We start from the raw sequence: 16,184 nt of genomic DNA, 5'->3' as shown, positions 1-16,184 counted from the left end.
ACCCATGACTCCATGAGATATAAAAATAATGAAGAAACAACAGGAAATATTCCTATTTAATTATAGCTGCTGCAGACTGATGTATTCCCCTGGTGCTTGATGAACAATATGAACCATTTAAGGAGTAAAAGCAGAAAATGCCAAACAAAATTTTTTTCCAGCATATCCTGTCTTGAACGAGCACGGAAAGGAGTCGTGGTAGTGGAGGAGTGAAGGAGTGAAAACAATAGGGACCTGTCATTCTGTGGGGATGGGGAATAACAAATTCTCCCTGCAGACACCCTTCACCCCCCGTCCCACCCACGGCATCCACGGCAGAGCCGGTGACGTCAGGTGCAGTCGGGTCAGCCGGGGAAGGGTGTGAAAGGGGAAAGGGCCTCTGAGCCTGAAGCTTTCCTGCTCCCTATTGTCTCCCTGACAACCTGTCCTCAGGTGGAAAAACTTATTTATGAGGCATGTTAAGAGTGACAGAAGACAACGAGTCGGGAAAGAGGTGTTAGATAACGTGAACAAAAGCAGGAAACCAAATGGCTGAAGACCGTGATAAGACACCTTTTAAGATAACAGACTAGACATCTTTGAGGTGACGGGAAAACATATTTTACAGCTAAAGCGGTGATTCTCAACCTGGGGGACAGAGCGCTGCAGCTCAACGAGGGGAAAATATGGAGCGGAACCAAACTGAATATGATAGAGACATGACTGATGCCGTCAGTGCTTCACTTACATTCAAACAGCACGTGAAGCATCAGAACAAGACTGAGAACCTCCACACTGAATTAATCTTCATGCTACAACTGGAGAAGACTTCCTGTTTACAACGGTGTCTGCTGCTCGACTGCTCAATCACCGCCATAAACACGAATATAAAGACATCTGAGCTGCAGTGAAATCACAGTTACAGCTGAAGGATCCCAGCAGAGGCTTTGCTGCCATCTCCTGACAAAAGCTAGACATTAAAAAAATGACATCAAACACACGAACACGACAAGTGTCATTAAACGAACGTTTTTAATCCGCAGAAACAGTTTTACAAACGTCATCTGTACACAACGTGTTTCGAGTGCATCTACGGGCAGTGCAAAGGGCCGTTTTTACAATCATACCCTTTATTTTTTCATTGCTTATGTAACATAACGTAAGTGTGACAGCTAAGAAAGAAAACAAGCCCTTATAAAACAAAGTAGATTAAAACAGACGTACAGGCAGGATCACGTGTCTCTGTGATTCATTACTTCAAATTAAGGTTCATTAGTTTCCCGATCGCCTGCTTCGGAGCAGTGTGGTGTGTTAGAAAGCAACGAGGGATGAATGATGCCTTTACACCGTTTAGCTGCTCTTTTATCTTTTTCTTGGATTCTGGGACTTTTAATCATTCTCACGACACCTGCAGCTAACAGCTGCATGAGTTCTGCAGCTAAGATGAAGAAAAAAAAAAAATCACTCGTCTATTTTAGTATGGACATACAATGTCTGTGCAGTTGGCAACTTACCAAACCCCTTGGTTATCCTTAGATCTACACCTACATCCCAAATAATACATGAATTACAGCAGCTAAGAGAAAAAATGGTCATAATGTGGAGGAAAAACCGAAACGCGTGCGTGTGGATTTCACAGAGAAGCCAGTGTCCCATTTTAAACTGTTGCCTCAATGTCCTGGGGGTCGTCCCCCTCCAGCAGGCTGTAAGATGCATGACTCTGGAAAGGCCTTTGTAAAGGGTGAGCCAGAAGTTTGGCCATGCAATTGTGCAGCTCAATGGCGGGTCCGCCTAAGGAAACCTCAAAGCGGTAACACATGCCCTTAGAGTCCAGGTTACTGAAAGAGGTGTAGTTGTCCTGGAGAAAAAGCAAATACTCAGTTTAAGAGTATGCAAGAGAATATCAGGTGAGACAGTGTAAAACAGCTTTTTACATACAGAATCAAAAGGCCGGTGCTGGTTTTTAGTGTCAGTACTGCAGTTTTATCATCACTGGGTGTGAACACGAGAGCAGCAAAGGCTTTGAAGGTGAGTCGGGCGTGCAAAAGCTCCATAGCCCAGAGTTTGGCATCGCTGTCTTACAATGTGCAGAAAATATCTTAAAAGATAAGCTTGGAGGCATAGATGGTTCATTTTTTCAAATATATATTTTGGGGGGGTTTTAGCCTTTAATGAGATGGGACAGTGGAGAGAAGACATGAAAGCTGGGAGACGATGCAGGGGACGACATGCAGCGAATTGCCTCAGAGCAGAGCTTTAACGCTCAAACCAGTAACTACAGCGGTGCCCTGGTTCACATTTAACATGCCACAGAGGCTTTTCAAACATGCTGAACACTGACGAGAAACAAGGACGTACTTTATGTTTAGACAAGTAAAGGTTTGGATTTATTCAAAGGTTACAACATGCACTCACTGGACCTTGTTGGTACCGCTTGTCTCAGCTGTCTCAATCCTTTGGGTCACTGATTCAACAAAACGCTGGAAACATTTCTCAGAGTTTTTGGTTCTTCTTGACGTGATAGCATCACGCAGTTGCTGCACAGTCATCGTGGAAATCTCCCGTTCCACCACATCCGAAAGGCCAACGCGCTCTAACGGCAGAGGTCATCTAAGTGCAGTGATCTCATCGTCACATTCAAGAAACCAGCTTGAGATGATTTAAGCTTTATGAGATGGTGCGTCACGCTGCTGGGAGCAGCCATCAGGAGATCGCATCACTGTGGTCAGCAACAATACTCAGGGGTGTCCAACTCCAGGCCTCAAGGTGTCCTGCAGGTTTCAAATGTGTCCTTGATCCAACACAGCTGGTTTAAATATCTTGAAGTTCTCCAGAGGCCTGGCAATGAACTCATCGTTTGATTCAGGCGTGATGTCCCAGGGTGAGATCTAAAACCTGCAGGACACCCTCGAGGCCTGGAGTTGGACACCCCTGCTTTAAACGATTCTCAGCTGGTACTAAAAGGACCAAAGTGTGCCAAGGAAATATTTGCCACACTCCAATCTTCTAATTTTGTTGAACCTGTGCAGAGCGTAGCCTCAGTTTCCTGTTTGTAACTGACAGGAGTGGCAGCCAGGGCGCTCTCCTGCTGTTGTAGCCCGTCTGCTTCAACATTAAGGCACCAAAACACGTCACGTTTAAAGTGACTTAAATCACCTGCTATGCTGACATGTGATTGGCCAATTGGATATTTGCATTAACAAGCAACTGATCGCGTGCACCTAAGAAAGTAACCAATGAGCGTATAGTGTGGTTTGTGTAATACTTGCTAGCTGAAAAATGTGTTGTCAGTAAAGCACTCACGCACTGTGTGCCATTATTGTGTCGTCTTATCCACTGAACTAACTTATTTTAACAGATTTGATCTTGATCACGAGGTATTTTATGTTCCTCTGTTTTCTTATTCCTCATGTTAATAATCATCCACACGTCCCCCCCTTTGGTAGGACAGTAACTGCATCGCTGTGGCACAGCATGAAGCTTGTTTGACTCCTTTAACCACCCGGTCAGTGACAGTCTAAGGCTGCGGTCAGTTTGAGACTGGATACTATTTGATGCGATGGTTTATGGACCGAGACCTCTGATGAATGTTTCCAGCACCTTGTTGAACCTGTGCCATACAGATTTAAGGCACTTCTGAAGGTAAAAGGGCGTCAAACCTGGTACATGGAGCTGCTGCACACAGTTTGAACCAATAACCCTCCATCACCAGCTTCTGCACTCACCCTCCAGCTGGTCTCATCCCCCTGCTCTTCCACCCCGTTGTGCAAATAGACCACGTCGAAGAAAAAATATGGCGACTGCAGCATTTTCTGTGACAGGACAGAGAAACACAAAGTGCACAGTCAGGAACAGGTCCCACGTGTAAAAACTAAAATACAGACACAAAGAGAGACTGTGCTGTACTTACACTAACAGCCTCAGATGGGTTGAACTGCAGCTGCCCAGCATGACGGCTGTAGATAAGCACAGTCCGCACCACATACGGAGGCGGGATAGTCTGAATATTCTCCATCAACGGCAGCTCGATTTTCTGATGTCTGCAAAGGCAAAAAATGAGCAAACAGTTGAAACACTTATGTGTTTAGAAGCTAAAAAAATCGCATTTTTAATCAAATTTACAGCAGATCTGTTACTTACATGACATTAAGGAGATCTTCCAGGTCTATAAAAGGGGAGTTAAGGGTCAAAACCAAACATCTAGAAGTTACTAGCATTTTTTTGTCAGTTTCAGTTTAAGGATACTGAAGGACTCGCACACGTTGGTCTCCAGGTCATACAAGCAGCTACACAGCTCCCTGGGATCAGAGGTAAAGCCTGACAGCTGAGATATGTCCACAGATGGATTAAATGACGTTACATTAGGGAAGTGCATTCAACCGCCATAGACAACAACAACAAAAAGGAACTACATGATCATGCCCAAACAAACGGCTAAGAGTGTGTTGAGTCTTCTACATTTTTTAGAAGTCACACATAAGAAAAAGCATCCTAACAGCTCTCGTACTCACCCACAGGGCGTCATCGTTGACGACCACCAGAGCAAACTCGTGCCGTTTGTCAATCTTGTGTTTTGTTCTGACAAACATCTCAATCATCTTCTGGGATATGTTCAGAGCATTCGTTTTAGACCTAGGTTGAAAAACAGTCAAATTAGGCGGTGAAACTTTGACGACACACAATGAAGTTTAACATGCAGCCGCCTACCCGTTAAAGGACTCCAGCTTTGGCAAAGACATCTCTTCAGAAAGATCTAAGCAGATAATCTGTCATAAAAGAGAAGAACTGACAGTGAAAATGACTTTTTTTTTTCTTGTGACTCTTCAAAAATCAGAAATGCTAAGTGGACCCACCACTTTCTCTGGGCAGTTTACACGGGGCACTCTGAGCTGATACTCTGCCGGTGAAGGGACGGACGTGGTGAGTGTGGGGTGCTGCTGTGTGGACTTTGGCCAGTCTTTGGTTGACACGGCCATAGTGGACAGTGGTACCGCAGCACTGGCCGCAGCAGTCGCACCTGTGACGGCAGTAGGAGCCACAGCCTGAGCCGTAGACACTGAGATGGTTGCGGTGGTGGAACTTGGAGGGCTGTCGCTGGTCGAAGCCTCACCTTCTCCCTCCACACGACTTCCCACGGCAGGCTGAGATATGCTGGGGTTCCCGTTGCCTCCGAGGCTGCCAGTGCTGCTGCGTCGGTCCTCAGCACCCTCTGGGTTGGAGCGCGTTCGAGGTCGGAGCTCTACAAGACGCTCCTCTCCATCTGCCTGGCCGGGCTCTGGTGTGTCCATTGATAAAGGAGGAAGCTACAGAAGTGGAGGTGGTGAGGTGAAGTTAGTTATTCTGGCTCTCAAAGATTTCTAGCATTTAACAGGTGATGGACTCACTTGACATTAAAAGGCTGGTATAATATTTGTAACTTTGCTTGCTGTCCATCCTTCACAAAGACCAACAAGTGCAAATCCACCTAAAATCCTAAACACGGGCTTCTCATAAACGACACCGCTTGTCCCTATCTTACAGAGGGCACATTTACACCAGACCACCACACAACCATTCTCATCAACTTTAAAATCATATTTCTACTTTCAGTACAAACTCAGTCCAGTGTAAAGTTCATTTTACACACAAGGACTGCTTCTCTACGTGTTAGCTCGAGTGTTATGTGTAGATAAACGCAGTGGTGTATATTTACAGGAAATATTATTAATTGGCAAAAGCTTGAGTCAATGCGACCAGAAAACCTGACAAAGTGCTAAAAACCACAGCAGACAGAGCAGCTGATGCTCCACGGCTGTAGCAACATTAGCCGTTAGCATTAGTTAGCTTTAACTAAAACAAATACGTCAAATCAGTCACTCTGTGAACTGAAGTATAACTTTTACATTTGGAAGAAGAAGAACAGACACTTACTTAATTATTACGACAGGTCTTGTATTTATATACGGTAACAACTCATTGAGGACTGAGAAATATTCCAACAGCGAGCTAACATTTGTTTTGAACGGACACTTCCTGAACGGAAATGATATAACCAGAAACTGGAACGGGTACAATGGAATTGTGGGTAATGAAGTTTATGGATTGTGGTGCTCAAAAACAGTTTTGCTGACCTAATAATATAGTTTTTACTGCAGTAGCAGTAGTAGTAGTATCATAAAAAGCTTTGTTTGAGTCCACAGATACTGTCATGCATAAGTAATCGATTGATTTATTGATGTATTGAATTTATTCTACCAAAGTGAGTCTTTTACTATATTTTTTGCCAACACCGGTCTGCAGATTGTATCCAAAAAATAAACAGGTAGCATTTTCCTGCGTATATATCACATTTTAACCAGATAGGATAATTCACACCCCCTTTGGTCATAATCAGACATAGAAGCACACTACGGACAAAACAGGAAAGGACTCAGAGTGAAAGGGAATGGGTGGGGATGACTTTTCCACTTACTTCACCCATCACACAAAACAGTGTTAGGCAGACATGGAGAGAGCAGACTTATTACAGAGACTGACTGACTCTTGGAAAATATAATTACACAAAATAGTAGGACGGAAGAAAACAGACCCTCATTTTGTCAATTTTTTTTTTTTTTTTACACACGTGGTAAACTGAGTCACTTCTGCAGTCACACAGATCAGCGAGCATGGAGGTAAGTTATGATGAAATGTTTGAGGGATTGTTTTGAAGGTTTAGTGAGATTGGGAGCAACATAAATCCAGTTGAGCTTATGATATGTGACACAGTATATGAGTTTGTAATGCAGTTCAAAGCTGTCACTGGTAAATGCCTAATGCAGATGTCGCATGTTGCTCCAATATTCCCCATAAGAGAAGAACTGTTGTTTGCAGAACTGCTGCAGCCTCATAATAGAGACTTTTAAATGATTTAATCTGCCCCATCGATAAGGCAGGGTAAGACTTTTTACTGTTTGAAAACATGCACTTTGCACATAAGTAATAAAATCCACAAATCTGAAATCAGAGAGTTGGTCTGACAGCATGCGTAAAGTCTTTATTCCCCCTTTTCATGCCTAAATGACTTTTCTCTGACACTGACTGGGAATAGTTTGGTAAAGAGGATAAGGAATTTCAAGTATGTTGCCAACTCTGGCCTGCACCATATATACGTGTGTTATTAAAAAGATGTATGTGTTCAATCGTTTAAAAAGTACATTTTCATTCTACATCTGACTGTAGTTAATTCCATAATTAAAGAGTAACATTTTGTTCTGATTCAACATTTTGTGTCTGAGAGATTTGTTCAGCGTTCTTCATGAAAACAATAGATGGTTCGGTCCACAAATATTTGCTTGGCAGGAAGTTGGATGTCAGGATGTTTTAGTTTCCTCCTTTTCCGTTGCTCAGAACAATAGCTGCCAAACATGTTTGGCTCAATAGCGTAACAGATTTTTAATGCTGATACATTATATAATTAAATTCTTTTGCTGTACTCACTGAAAGGTGCTTGTTCACAGGACGGAAGAAGGCTGCATACATCGGGTGTGATGTGTGTTATTATTGGTGCACGCAGACATGACAGATTGCAGAAATATAAAAAAAAATACAGCAAAAAACTAAATGAATGGGTCCTCCAAGTTATTTTTTCTTTCAGTCCAAACACGACTCCATGTTTCTGTAGGATTTCAGGCGAGGCAGATGTGACAGTCTGGATGCAGGGTCAAGGTGTGACAAGGAGGCGATGAGCCCGAGTGACTATATCTCCCTCTACCACGAGGGCTGTGACCCTGCAGTCATCCTCGAGCCTACACCAGCAGAGCTGGCTCAGTGTGAGGCTGAAGTGGGCACGCTGCTCAACATCATTGCTGAACTGAACAAGAAGATGGGGTCACTAAAAGCTCCAAGGTAAGCGAGGCGCCTGGCGCGACGGCTGGATTTACTGCAGCATCACCTTTGGCTCCACTTTGACTTGAATACTAATGCCATCCTTACAAGACACCTGAAATCTGTGGATTTGTATTCATCCTTGTGGGCAATACCACACATATTTTCACATTAATAGGGAGTTTGATATTCAACCTATAGCTCGTGTAAACGCACTACTCTTGCAGTGAACCAGATGACACGAGACCGCCGGCTCCATCCAGGCCTCTGGTTCCAGATCTTCTGTCTCACCGGCTCGTTAGAAGCAGCCCAGAAAGAAACAGCCCAACATCTAAACCTCCACTGAATGAGCAAGGTTGGCGTTACCATAGCATCACTCGTTCATCAGCAGAGCTTATCAGTTTGGATGCCATGCACTTTCATCCAATCCAGAAGCTTCCACCGATTAATATTTTATGTTTATGTCCTTTATTGCATATTTTATGTTTGTTTGAGCATCATATACTGCATATATCCCTGCACCTTTGCTTTCTATCCACTAGGAGGCAGTGGTGTTGTCTGGAGCAAACTGCAGGAGGTTTTATCATCAGTGGAGGACTCCATCAGCTTCAGAAGGACCTGGGCGGCCCCCATCACAGCTTCTGACCAGGAAAAGCACAGAGAGCATCTGAGAGCAGCTCAAGAGAACTGGGTTAAAGCCAGCCAGGTATAAGTTAAAAACAAATAAGAATAATCACAATTAAAACATCTATTAAGTAATTTAAAGCTGCAAAGCCCAAGAAAAAGAGCTTCAGGTCCATATACTGGCTCTTCTTCTTTCATAAAAAAAGAAAATTCAGCAAGGATCAGTTTATGAGAAAAAAATGTCATTGTTCAGACTGTCTTTAGACTCCCATCAGTCCCTTTCATGATCCTGCTTCATTTCCAACAGATATTGGAAGAGATGGAAAGAGAGTTTGGGATTTCGTGCCGGTCGAGCTTCCCAAGAGACCAGTACCAGGAAGACATGCTGGATGGGGACAAACAGGAGTCTGCTCTCAGAAGCCCCCCACAGAGCAGCATCAGCCAGGTGGAAGAGGAGAAGAACAAGGTGGGAGAAGATGTCTCGTACTTTATTAGCCAGAATGAATCTCGTTCAGTGGACAAAGATCCAATAAACACTACAAGAGACTGACAAGAATCAGTGCAGCTGCCTTTCTCCTGTGTTTCAGCTGGTTGGTCTCCATAAAGCCTGGAGGTCTGGCGGCCACATTCCTTCCTACCGGCCCACTGCTGGGTCCCTAAGTCCAGACTGGGCCTCGCCCCCCTATCCCGGTTCACCTTTACTCCACAGGAGAGCCAACAGAGCTGTGACGCCTCTGACTGTGGGTGGGGATGGATCTCCACTGGGATCAGTTAACTCGGGCAGTCTCTGTCCCAGCCCCCTTAGCCTGGAGTCTGAGACAGAGCGGCTCAACAGGTGGGAGTGATTAGCAGCTTAGAAGGTTTAGGAGTTATAAATAAAAATAAAAACTCGACTACCACATTGTTGACACACGCTGTCCCTGTATTTACATGTATGTAAAGAAAGACACAGATACAGTTTCACTTACTAGACTTATGACTACATGTTCTTATAACCTCCCACAGCTCATTTAAAGATTCAGGTAGATATCTGTAACACTGGTTCTTATCACCTTTCTGCTTTAACAGAGTACTCAAAGCATTTTATACAACAGGCCACATTCACCAGTGCTTTCTATTTAACATTCACACTCCGACTTGGGATTAGTTTTTTATGCCCAAGGATAATTAGCATACAGGCTGGAGGAGCCAGGGATCGAACCACCAACCTTGCCATTAGTAGATGACCTGCTCTGCCTCCTGAAGACCGCCTCAAAGTGCTTATAAGGGTCAAATCTCAAATCTCACTGGTCTGATTGATGATGTAATTGCTGAAGTTTAACTCAACCAATCAAGTAAAGCAGCTTCTTCATGTGTTATTTTGATCATTAAAGCCATTTCACTCTTAACCCCAACCAATCACAGCAGATGGCCCCGCCCCTCCCTGAGCCTGGTTCTGCTGGAGGTTTCTTCCTGTTAAAAGGGAGTTTTTCCTTCCCACTGTCGCCAAAGTGCTGCTCATAGGGGGTCATATGATTGTTGGGTTTTTCTCTCTGAAGCGCCTTTTGTTGTGATTTGGCGCTATATAAATAAAATTGAATTGAATTGAATTAATCCCCTCATCCTCACTCACTTTACCGCAGATGCATCGAGAGGCTGAAGGCCAGAAACGAACGTCTCACTGCAGCTCTGGAGCGAAGGAAAGGAGAGTCGGAGCAGATCAATCTCACGCTGAACAGGCTTGAGTCCGACTGCTCGGCCCTGCAGATGGCTCTCAGATACTGGTACCAATAAATATTTCTGTCTGTGTCAACGCTGGACGAGTTCGTTATCACCTGTCAGAAGGTCACGTTTTGTGTTTTGCGACTGACAGTGAGGAGTGTGAAGAGGCCTACGGCGAGCTGCTGTCGCTTTATGACGCCAGGAAGCAGCAAAGCAGTCCTCAGCAGAGTGTCTCAGCAGGTGATGGAATACCGAGTTTTAATACTGCTCGCACCAAAGAGCACTCAGACACTCACATGTACAATATACGGCTTTCAAGCATTAGACACAGTTGTGTTCTCTCTTTTTCCCATCATCAGAGCCGGTCGGTGACATTCGGGACCCAGACAGTCCATTAGCTCAGCTGAGGAAAATGGGCACTGAAGAGCTGTCCACCTCCTTCTCGACAGCAGGGGTCACAGAGGAGACGGAAACAGCGAGTCACACCGGGCAGAGGTGATGTTTTAAAACGCTTACACACAACAAAGCTGACGAAAGAGTTCGAGATCACCGTGTAGGAACTTCAAATATGCAAATTTCTTGGGCTGCGCTTTTGTCAGCTTGTTCACTGCAAGTAACCCCACAGGACGCCCGAGCCCGAGGATCGGGAGGCGGCTCTCCGGCAGCAAATTGAGCGCCTGAAGAGGGACCGGGCAGCCATTTGCCTCCCTAAGCCAGGTCCAGGAGCAGAGGCCAAACTGAGCCCACCTGGACAAAGAAGGGGTCACATGACTAAAGACAAGCCTGATAACAAGAAGGAGAAGGCTTCCCTGTTTTATGAACTGATCTCAGTCAGGGTATGACGTACATTACAATCACACCATGGCCAGGAAAAAAAAAAAAGCATGCAAAACTATGGATGCAAAGAGATTATGAGTGAAACAGATTTATTCTATGAAAGGAGTAAAATATTTGCACAATTTCCTAAAACACTGTTTGCATAGTACTCTAAATACATATACAGGATATAGTGGATGAGACGCCATGAATATACAGATTATAATAAATTCATAATAACTCAAACAAAAGTGCAAACCAGCTAAACGAGACAGAGTTTCATGAATTTACATGCAAACAAAAAAGAAAAATCAGGGGACACAACATCAGGATATTCTAAAGAAATCTTCATGCATTGACAATCTGAGGTAATATTTATCAAATCAATAGAGGAACCAAAGCTGGGCTTTGGTGCCTCTATCCAATCATGTAGCTGCCACTCTTTAAATAACCGCTTTTGTTCAGGAGGAGATGTCAGATCTGCGAGCTTTAATCCGCCTCAAGGAGAAAGAGCTGAGGTGTCTGGAGTGGAGTTTAATGGGCCAGAAGGCTCAGGGAGCAGCTGGGGTCTTCATCCCAGAAAGTCTCCAAGAGGAGGTGGAGGATCGTAGGACTGAACAACAGGTAGGATACACTCCTGCAGCAGCAATCTAGACGGGGTTTTTATCCTTTCTTTTTTTCAAATTGGAAAATAATACAAAGTCAAGGTGAAACGAGCAAGAGGGAGCAGGACGCTGGTCTACTGTGACAGACCCGATTCAAATATGGGTGCCCCACGTGGGAAATCACACATCTACAAAAGCAGAATCCCTCCAGGCCAGGAAGGATATTTTGGTTCCACAAGGTCTTCTGCTGAGCTGTCCTGTCACTGCAGCACAGATTCATGCCGCGCATCTCTGTCATTGTCAAATGACAAAGAGTGGAACAGCTCCTTTAGCTTTCCTTCCCCCCGTGATGTTAATTTGCACTGGCTCTTTGCCTCCAGATTACAAATGTGAATAGCTTTCAAACTTCCTGTGCTGCACGCTGCCTGGTTTCTGCAGACTGTGTCCTGTTTGGCTACTTCACCTAAAATCTCAGTCAGCACCCAGGCCGTGTAATAAATGCTGCGTGTACATGCAGGCGTCTGAACCAGCTGATTTTGCTCAGCTGGAGAAATTAGACCCAAGTATTATGTTCCTGATACGGTCAATGATAAAAACAAATGATGTTAGAATCAGAATACGTTTGAGGAAATTATGTGGTCACATCGCTCTGAGACAGTAAGAGCAGTAACTGATCACAGGCAGGGATGGTTCCTCTGTCTCTCACTGAGCGTGCTCCTGTCACTGGCCAACACGTCATGTAGTGGGTGGGAGGTATCGTCCAGCGTCGTCCTTGTCCTGGACAACGTCCACCTCTCTGACACCCCTTTGAGAGTCCAGCTCCATCCCCACAACACTACTGGCCTCGCAGATCACTTTATTCGGTCTGTTGGACACTGAACTGTAAGAAATACTGGCGACCACCAGCCCCAGCCTCATAGTAGCTCGTATGGTATGAATTAGAAAATCTCAATTAATTACATTCACAAGGTTTTGAGAAAACTTGACCTCTGACCTTGACCTTGAGGTCAATATTGGGATATCAAATCCACCTCATTTTCAAGCTATCATACTCACAAACTTCGGTGTCCACGGCCAACAGTGTCCCATCAGCCTTAAAGTGTAAAAGCACTTCAGAGCTAAAAACACGAGACATTGCATGATGACAGCCTGGAGCCACAGCTTTAGATTAAAGTGCACATACGCCAGAGGAGAAGTGAAGACACCTTTGGGACTTTGGGCGGTATCTTAACTGAACGTTGTGTTTCAGAGGCTCTGTGAGAACGCAGCGAAGCTCGGTTGTGAAGGGGACATCGCTGGTTATAGGACAAGACCCATCCTGAAAGAGCTGCAGGCGGTCCTGCAGAGGTGAGGGTTGGATTCTGTCTTTTCCATACCTGTCGGTGTCATATGGCCTCTATATAGAAGCACTTTAGCTCTTGACAACTTCTAGTTTCGTGTTTTAACAATAAAATCTGATAATAATTATGATAGTAATTATCTGGATGTTGAATATGTGGACGTACTTGAATATAATCAGGTTTGAAAATGTGTCAGACATCTCTTGGCCGCTTTGAACTGTTGCTTAGGAACGCTGCAGACTTTGCACATAAAGAATTTCTAGCTGTTTCTCTCCACGATGTGCTTCAGAGAGCACCTTTTCTCTTCTGACCTAGAGTGCTGAATACTTTTAAATAAAGCACTCCTGTTAACACAATGCGTCACAGCGGCCCTAAGGCCAAGGACGCATGTTAAATATGAGTCTGTGAGTAAACATCTTTTGTGCTTGCAGCAAAATGAATAACCTCACAGCATGTTTACCCACTGACCTCACTATTTCTTTTTCCAGGGAGCAAGCCTTGAAGAAGCGGCTGGCTTTGGTCCATGAGTCACTGAACGCAGCCGTCTCAGACAGTTCCTCCCACAGGAGGGACAATGCGGAGCAGATAGCTCGCCTCACACAAGCTCACAGGTGAATGGAAAAAGAAAGCTGCTGAATATACTTCTTTGGTGTTTGTTCATCAGGCCCTTTGTGCTCAGCTTGAGTCAAAGTTAAAAAGTCATGTGGATCTTTTCGTCGCAGCAAAGCCTTGAGTTCATACCGTCAGATACGGAGGAAGTATCGGGAGCAGGTGTGGCGGCTGGAGCAGAAATTGGCGGCCTCGATGGAGAGTCGACACGGCCAGGGCGGAGCTGCAAAAGCTGCAGAGGAAGCCTTGGAGTGGAGGAGGGAAGAGACTGTTTTATAAGACATCAAGTCTTCGCTGAAAGCCATCTCGACATCCGTATCTTAATCACATCAGCTACATGTGTAAATATGACGAGTATAGCTTTCTGCTTTTATCTAGTTTATATTACATGCTTAGATTTTTAGCCTTTTTCTGGGCCTGTAAAGAATATCTATTTATCTAGCAATCATTAATGACATCCAGCACTTTCTTTGGCTCTTGGGGGGTAAAAAATAAAACATAACACTGTGATTTCTACCTGAACGGTTGTGTAAGATTTATCAATAAACTGAATTGGACTCTAAAGCTTGGCGTCTCTAAAAGGATCCACATCAGACAAACAGCTGGGACTCAAAGACTGAGCCCACTAAAGGCCTCGGGACTGACCTCAACAGTGCACGCGTCCATTTTCCTGCAAACACCAACTGCACGAAGCTGCTGCCAGGCATCCTTCCTTTTGTGACAGCGGGGTTAGTAGTCGACATAGTAGCGTAACTACTCGTTTTCTAAGCCTCGCCTCACTCTCGTATGTCTAAACTTACCTTGTGTATAGTTATCGTGTCTGGAAATATCTGCCTTGTACATTTATGCTGTAATCCCGTTATACTGAGGAACATTTTATGCAAGGTTAAACATAAGGTTTCCATAATGCAGTCTGCACCCTGAAAAGTACCCATGTTGTTTGTTTTTCTGCTAAATCACCAGGAAATGACACAGTCTTTAAATTTACTTACAGTATAATTATTTCTTTATATCCTGTAAAAACCTTATTTGTTACCTCTTTATTCTAGTGTACCTATTTATTTGTTGGTAATGTGCATACTTCCAGATGCACTGGGCTTTTTTAAATTATTATTTCTAAATTCAGTGGATTGACCCTTTAAGACCCGGCTTATTGAGCTTCTCACCTTCTTTGTCACCCACTCGTTCATATTTCAGTCGCTCTGCCTTTACTCTTTATTTCCTCCCCCTCCATCTTCCCTGCTCTCATCTCTCACCCCTCGCCCTGACCTGCCCGAGCCGGTTAGCTGCAGCTGTGACTGCCGGTCAGGAGGTTAAGGCAAAGGTTGAGTGTCACACCCACAGGGTCACAGCGATGCCTGCCTGTTGTGTTAGGCTGTGAATGGAGAGTTCACAGTGCCAGACGAGGTGGCGAGCCCCTGACGCTCCGACTCCTGCCTGAGCTCGCCCTTTCCCGAGCAGAGGTCACCGGAGAGGGCCCGTCCTCCCGCTCCCCCCACGCCTCCAGGTCACCATCGCCATTGTTGTAATAGCTGCCATTAGAGCAGATGATACAATTATCTTTCCATTTTGTGTTGCCGCTCTCTAAGATCTGCGTTAAGCTTCTGAGTTCATCAAAGGTTTTTTCGATGACACGATTGTTGTAACCTCTGTGTGACTCTTGTGTCAAAGGCAACGCAATAAAGCAAAATGTCTCTTGGAAAGAAATGGATTTTTGTTCTTTTGTTTATCCTCGAGGGGTGAAAAAGTGTTCAGATGTTTTATTTCGGTACCTAAAAGCACTCTATTAAAAGTCGTCTTTCAATTATCAAAATAAAAGTAGTGACAGTTTATTCATTTTAAACAGCGTATTATTTTTCAGATATCTCGCCACCATGGAAAACTGGAGTAAAATGTATATTTTCATTTAAAATATACTAACATAGTGTAAGTGCAGTAATCATTAAATATACTTTGATACATTATTACTGCCTGTTTTGAGAAATGCACACACAAAGTTCCAGATCGAGTAGATACAACAAAAAATGTCTGATTTCAATAAATGCATATATATTTGCTGTTGTCCGGCTCCCTGCTAATATTCCATGTTTGTTATTTAAAGATGTGTGTAGTACGTTAGCCCACATGAAATGTTTTTGTTCTTTAAACACAACTGGAGCCGACCATTTGAAACATTTTTAATAAAATAATAAAAAAGACTGACTTGTTTCCGACTCATTAACAGTCCACAAACATACAGATATATAATGACTACAGCTGTCTCTTCTGGCCGTTTTTGTGTGCATGTAAAATCCTAATTCAACTGAATTCATTTGCAACATAATTACAAAAATAAAATAGTTCAATGTAATGTTAAACGCCTGTGATCTAATGTAGTTTTCCACCATTAAAGTGAGAAAGTGAGAAAGGTCTAATCTAATCTAGCTGATACGTGTGCGCTGAAGCATGCGCTGAAATACAGTTTTGCAACAGTGCACTCCCAAAGGATGTGAGATTGGAAAGTCAAACAAAGAGCATGAGAACCGAGCGATTAGCCCCAACAGTCTCATCTGTTAACATTTAGGCTCCATATTTCTGGACACACTTCTACCCCCACGTGTAGCAGCCTCCACTCGAGCCTTTGGACAGCAGCGTTTCTTTTAGTGCCTGGGAAAAATACCCAAAG

At 44.1% G+C, this 16,184-nt stretch overlaps 2 protein-coding genes across 3 annotated transcripts; one reads left to right on the top strand and one right to left on the bottom strand.

Moving 5' to 3' along the window:
* Positions 1 to 992: 992 nt before the first annotated feature.
* babam1 (BRISC and BRCA1 A complex member 1) lies at positions 993 to 7,494 on the bottom strand. Of its 2 annotated transcripts, none has more exons than XM_080291668.1 (9): positions 7,438 to 7,494; positions 4,833 to 5,282; positions 4,687 to 4,745; positions 4,491 to 4,611; positions 4,225 to 4,303; positions 4,120 to 4,144; positions 3,890 to 4,019; positions 3,705 to 3,791; positions 993 to 1,837 (listed from the first exon to the last, which is right to left on the bottom strand). In XM_080291668.1, exons 1-9 carry the CDS (start codon positions 7,477 to 7,479, stop codon positions 1,637 to 1,639), a joined length of 1,194 nt encoding a protein of 397 aa, XP_080147794.1. In that variant the 5' UTR covers positions 7,480 to 7,494; the 3' UTR covers positions 993 to 1,636. The 2 variants fall into 2 exon arrangements, with proteins under 2 accessions (XP_080147794.1, XP_026002149.1); XM_026146364.2 differs by lacking the exon at positions 7,438 to 7,494 and adding an exon at positions 5,890 to 6,038.
* ushbp1 (Usher syndrome 1C binding protein 1) lies at positions 6,409 to 15,226 on the top strand. Its single transcript, XM_026146359.2, has 14 exons — positions 6,409 to 6,632; positions 7,622 to 7,845; positions 8,052 to 8,179; positions 8,367 to 8,530; positions 8,756 to 8,914; positions 9,036 to 9,283; positions 10,071 to 10,211; positions 10,301 to 10,389; positions 10,509 to 10,644; positions 10,775 to 10,985; positions 11,431 to 11,589; positions 12,820 to 12,917; positions 13,399 to 13,521; positions 13,633 to 15,226. Exons 1-14 carry the CDS (start codon positions 6,627 to 6,629, stop codon positions 13,796 to 13,798), a joined length of 2,052 nt encoding a protein of 683 aa, XP_026002144.2. The 5' UTR covers positions 6,409 to 6,626; the 3' UTR covers positions 13,799 to 15,226.
* Positions 15,227 to 16,184: the final 958 nt, after the last annotated feature.

The sequence above is a fragment of the Astatotilapia calliptera genome, chromosome 17 (genome assembly GCF_964374335.1).
Source record: "Astatotilapia calliptera chromosome 17, fAstCal68.1, whole genome shotgun sequence".
Taxonomy (NCBI): Eukaryota; Metazoa; Chordata; class Actinopteri; order Cichliformes; family Cichlidae; genus Astatotilapia; species Astatotilapia calliptera.
The sequence above is the reverse complement of the archived record's forward strand: the minus strand, read 5'-3'. Positions and strand labels throughout refer to the sequence as shown.

Bases quoted from the DNA above. Each gene is read 5' to 3' on its own strand.
- ushbp1 (XM_026146359.2), top strand. The intron at 10,645-10,774 runs GTGATGTTTTAA...GTAACCCCACAG, and splicing joins GCGAGTCACACCGGGCAGAG to GACGCCCGAGCCCGAGGATC. The intron at 10,986-11,430 runs GTATGACGTACA...GCTTTTGTTCAG, and splicing joins ATGAACTGATCTCAGTCAGG to GAGGAGATGTCAGATCTGCG.
- babam1 (XM_080291668.1), bottom strand. From the start codon at position 7,479: ATGTATGCAGCCTTCTTCCGTCCTGTGAACAAGCACCTTTCA. The intron at 4,746-4,832 runs GTGGGTCCACTT...CTTTTATGACAG, and splicing joins TAAACTGCCCAGAGAAAGTG to ATTATCTGCTTAGATCTTTC. The intron at 1,838-3,704 runs GTGAGTGCAGAA...CTTTTTCTCCAG, and splicing joins GGGATGAGACCAGCTGGAGG to GACAACTACACCTCTTTCAG.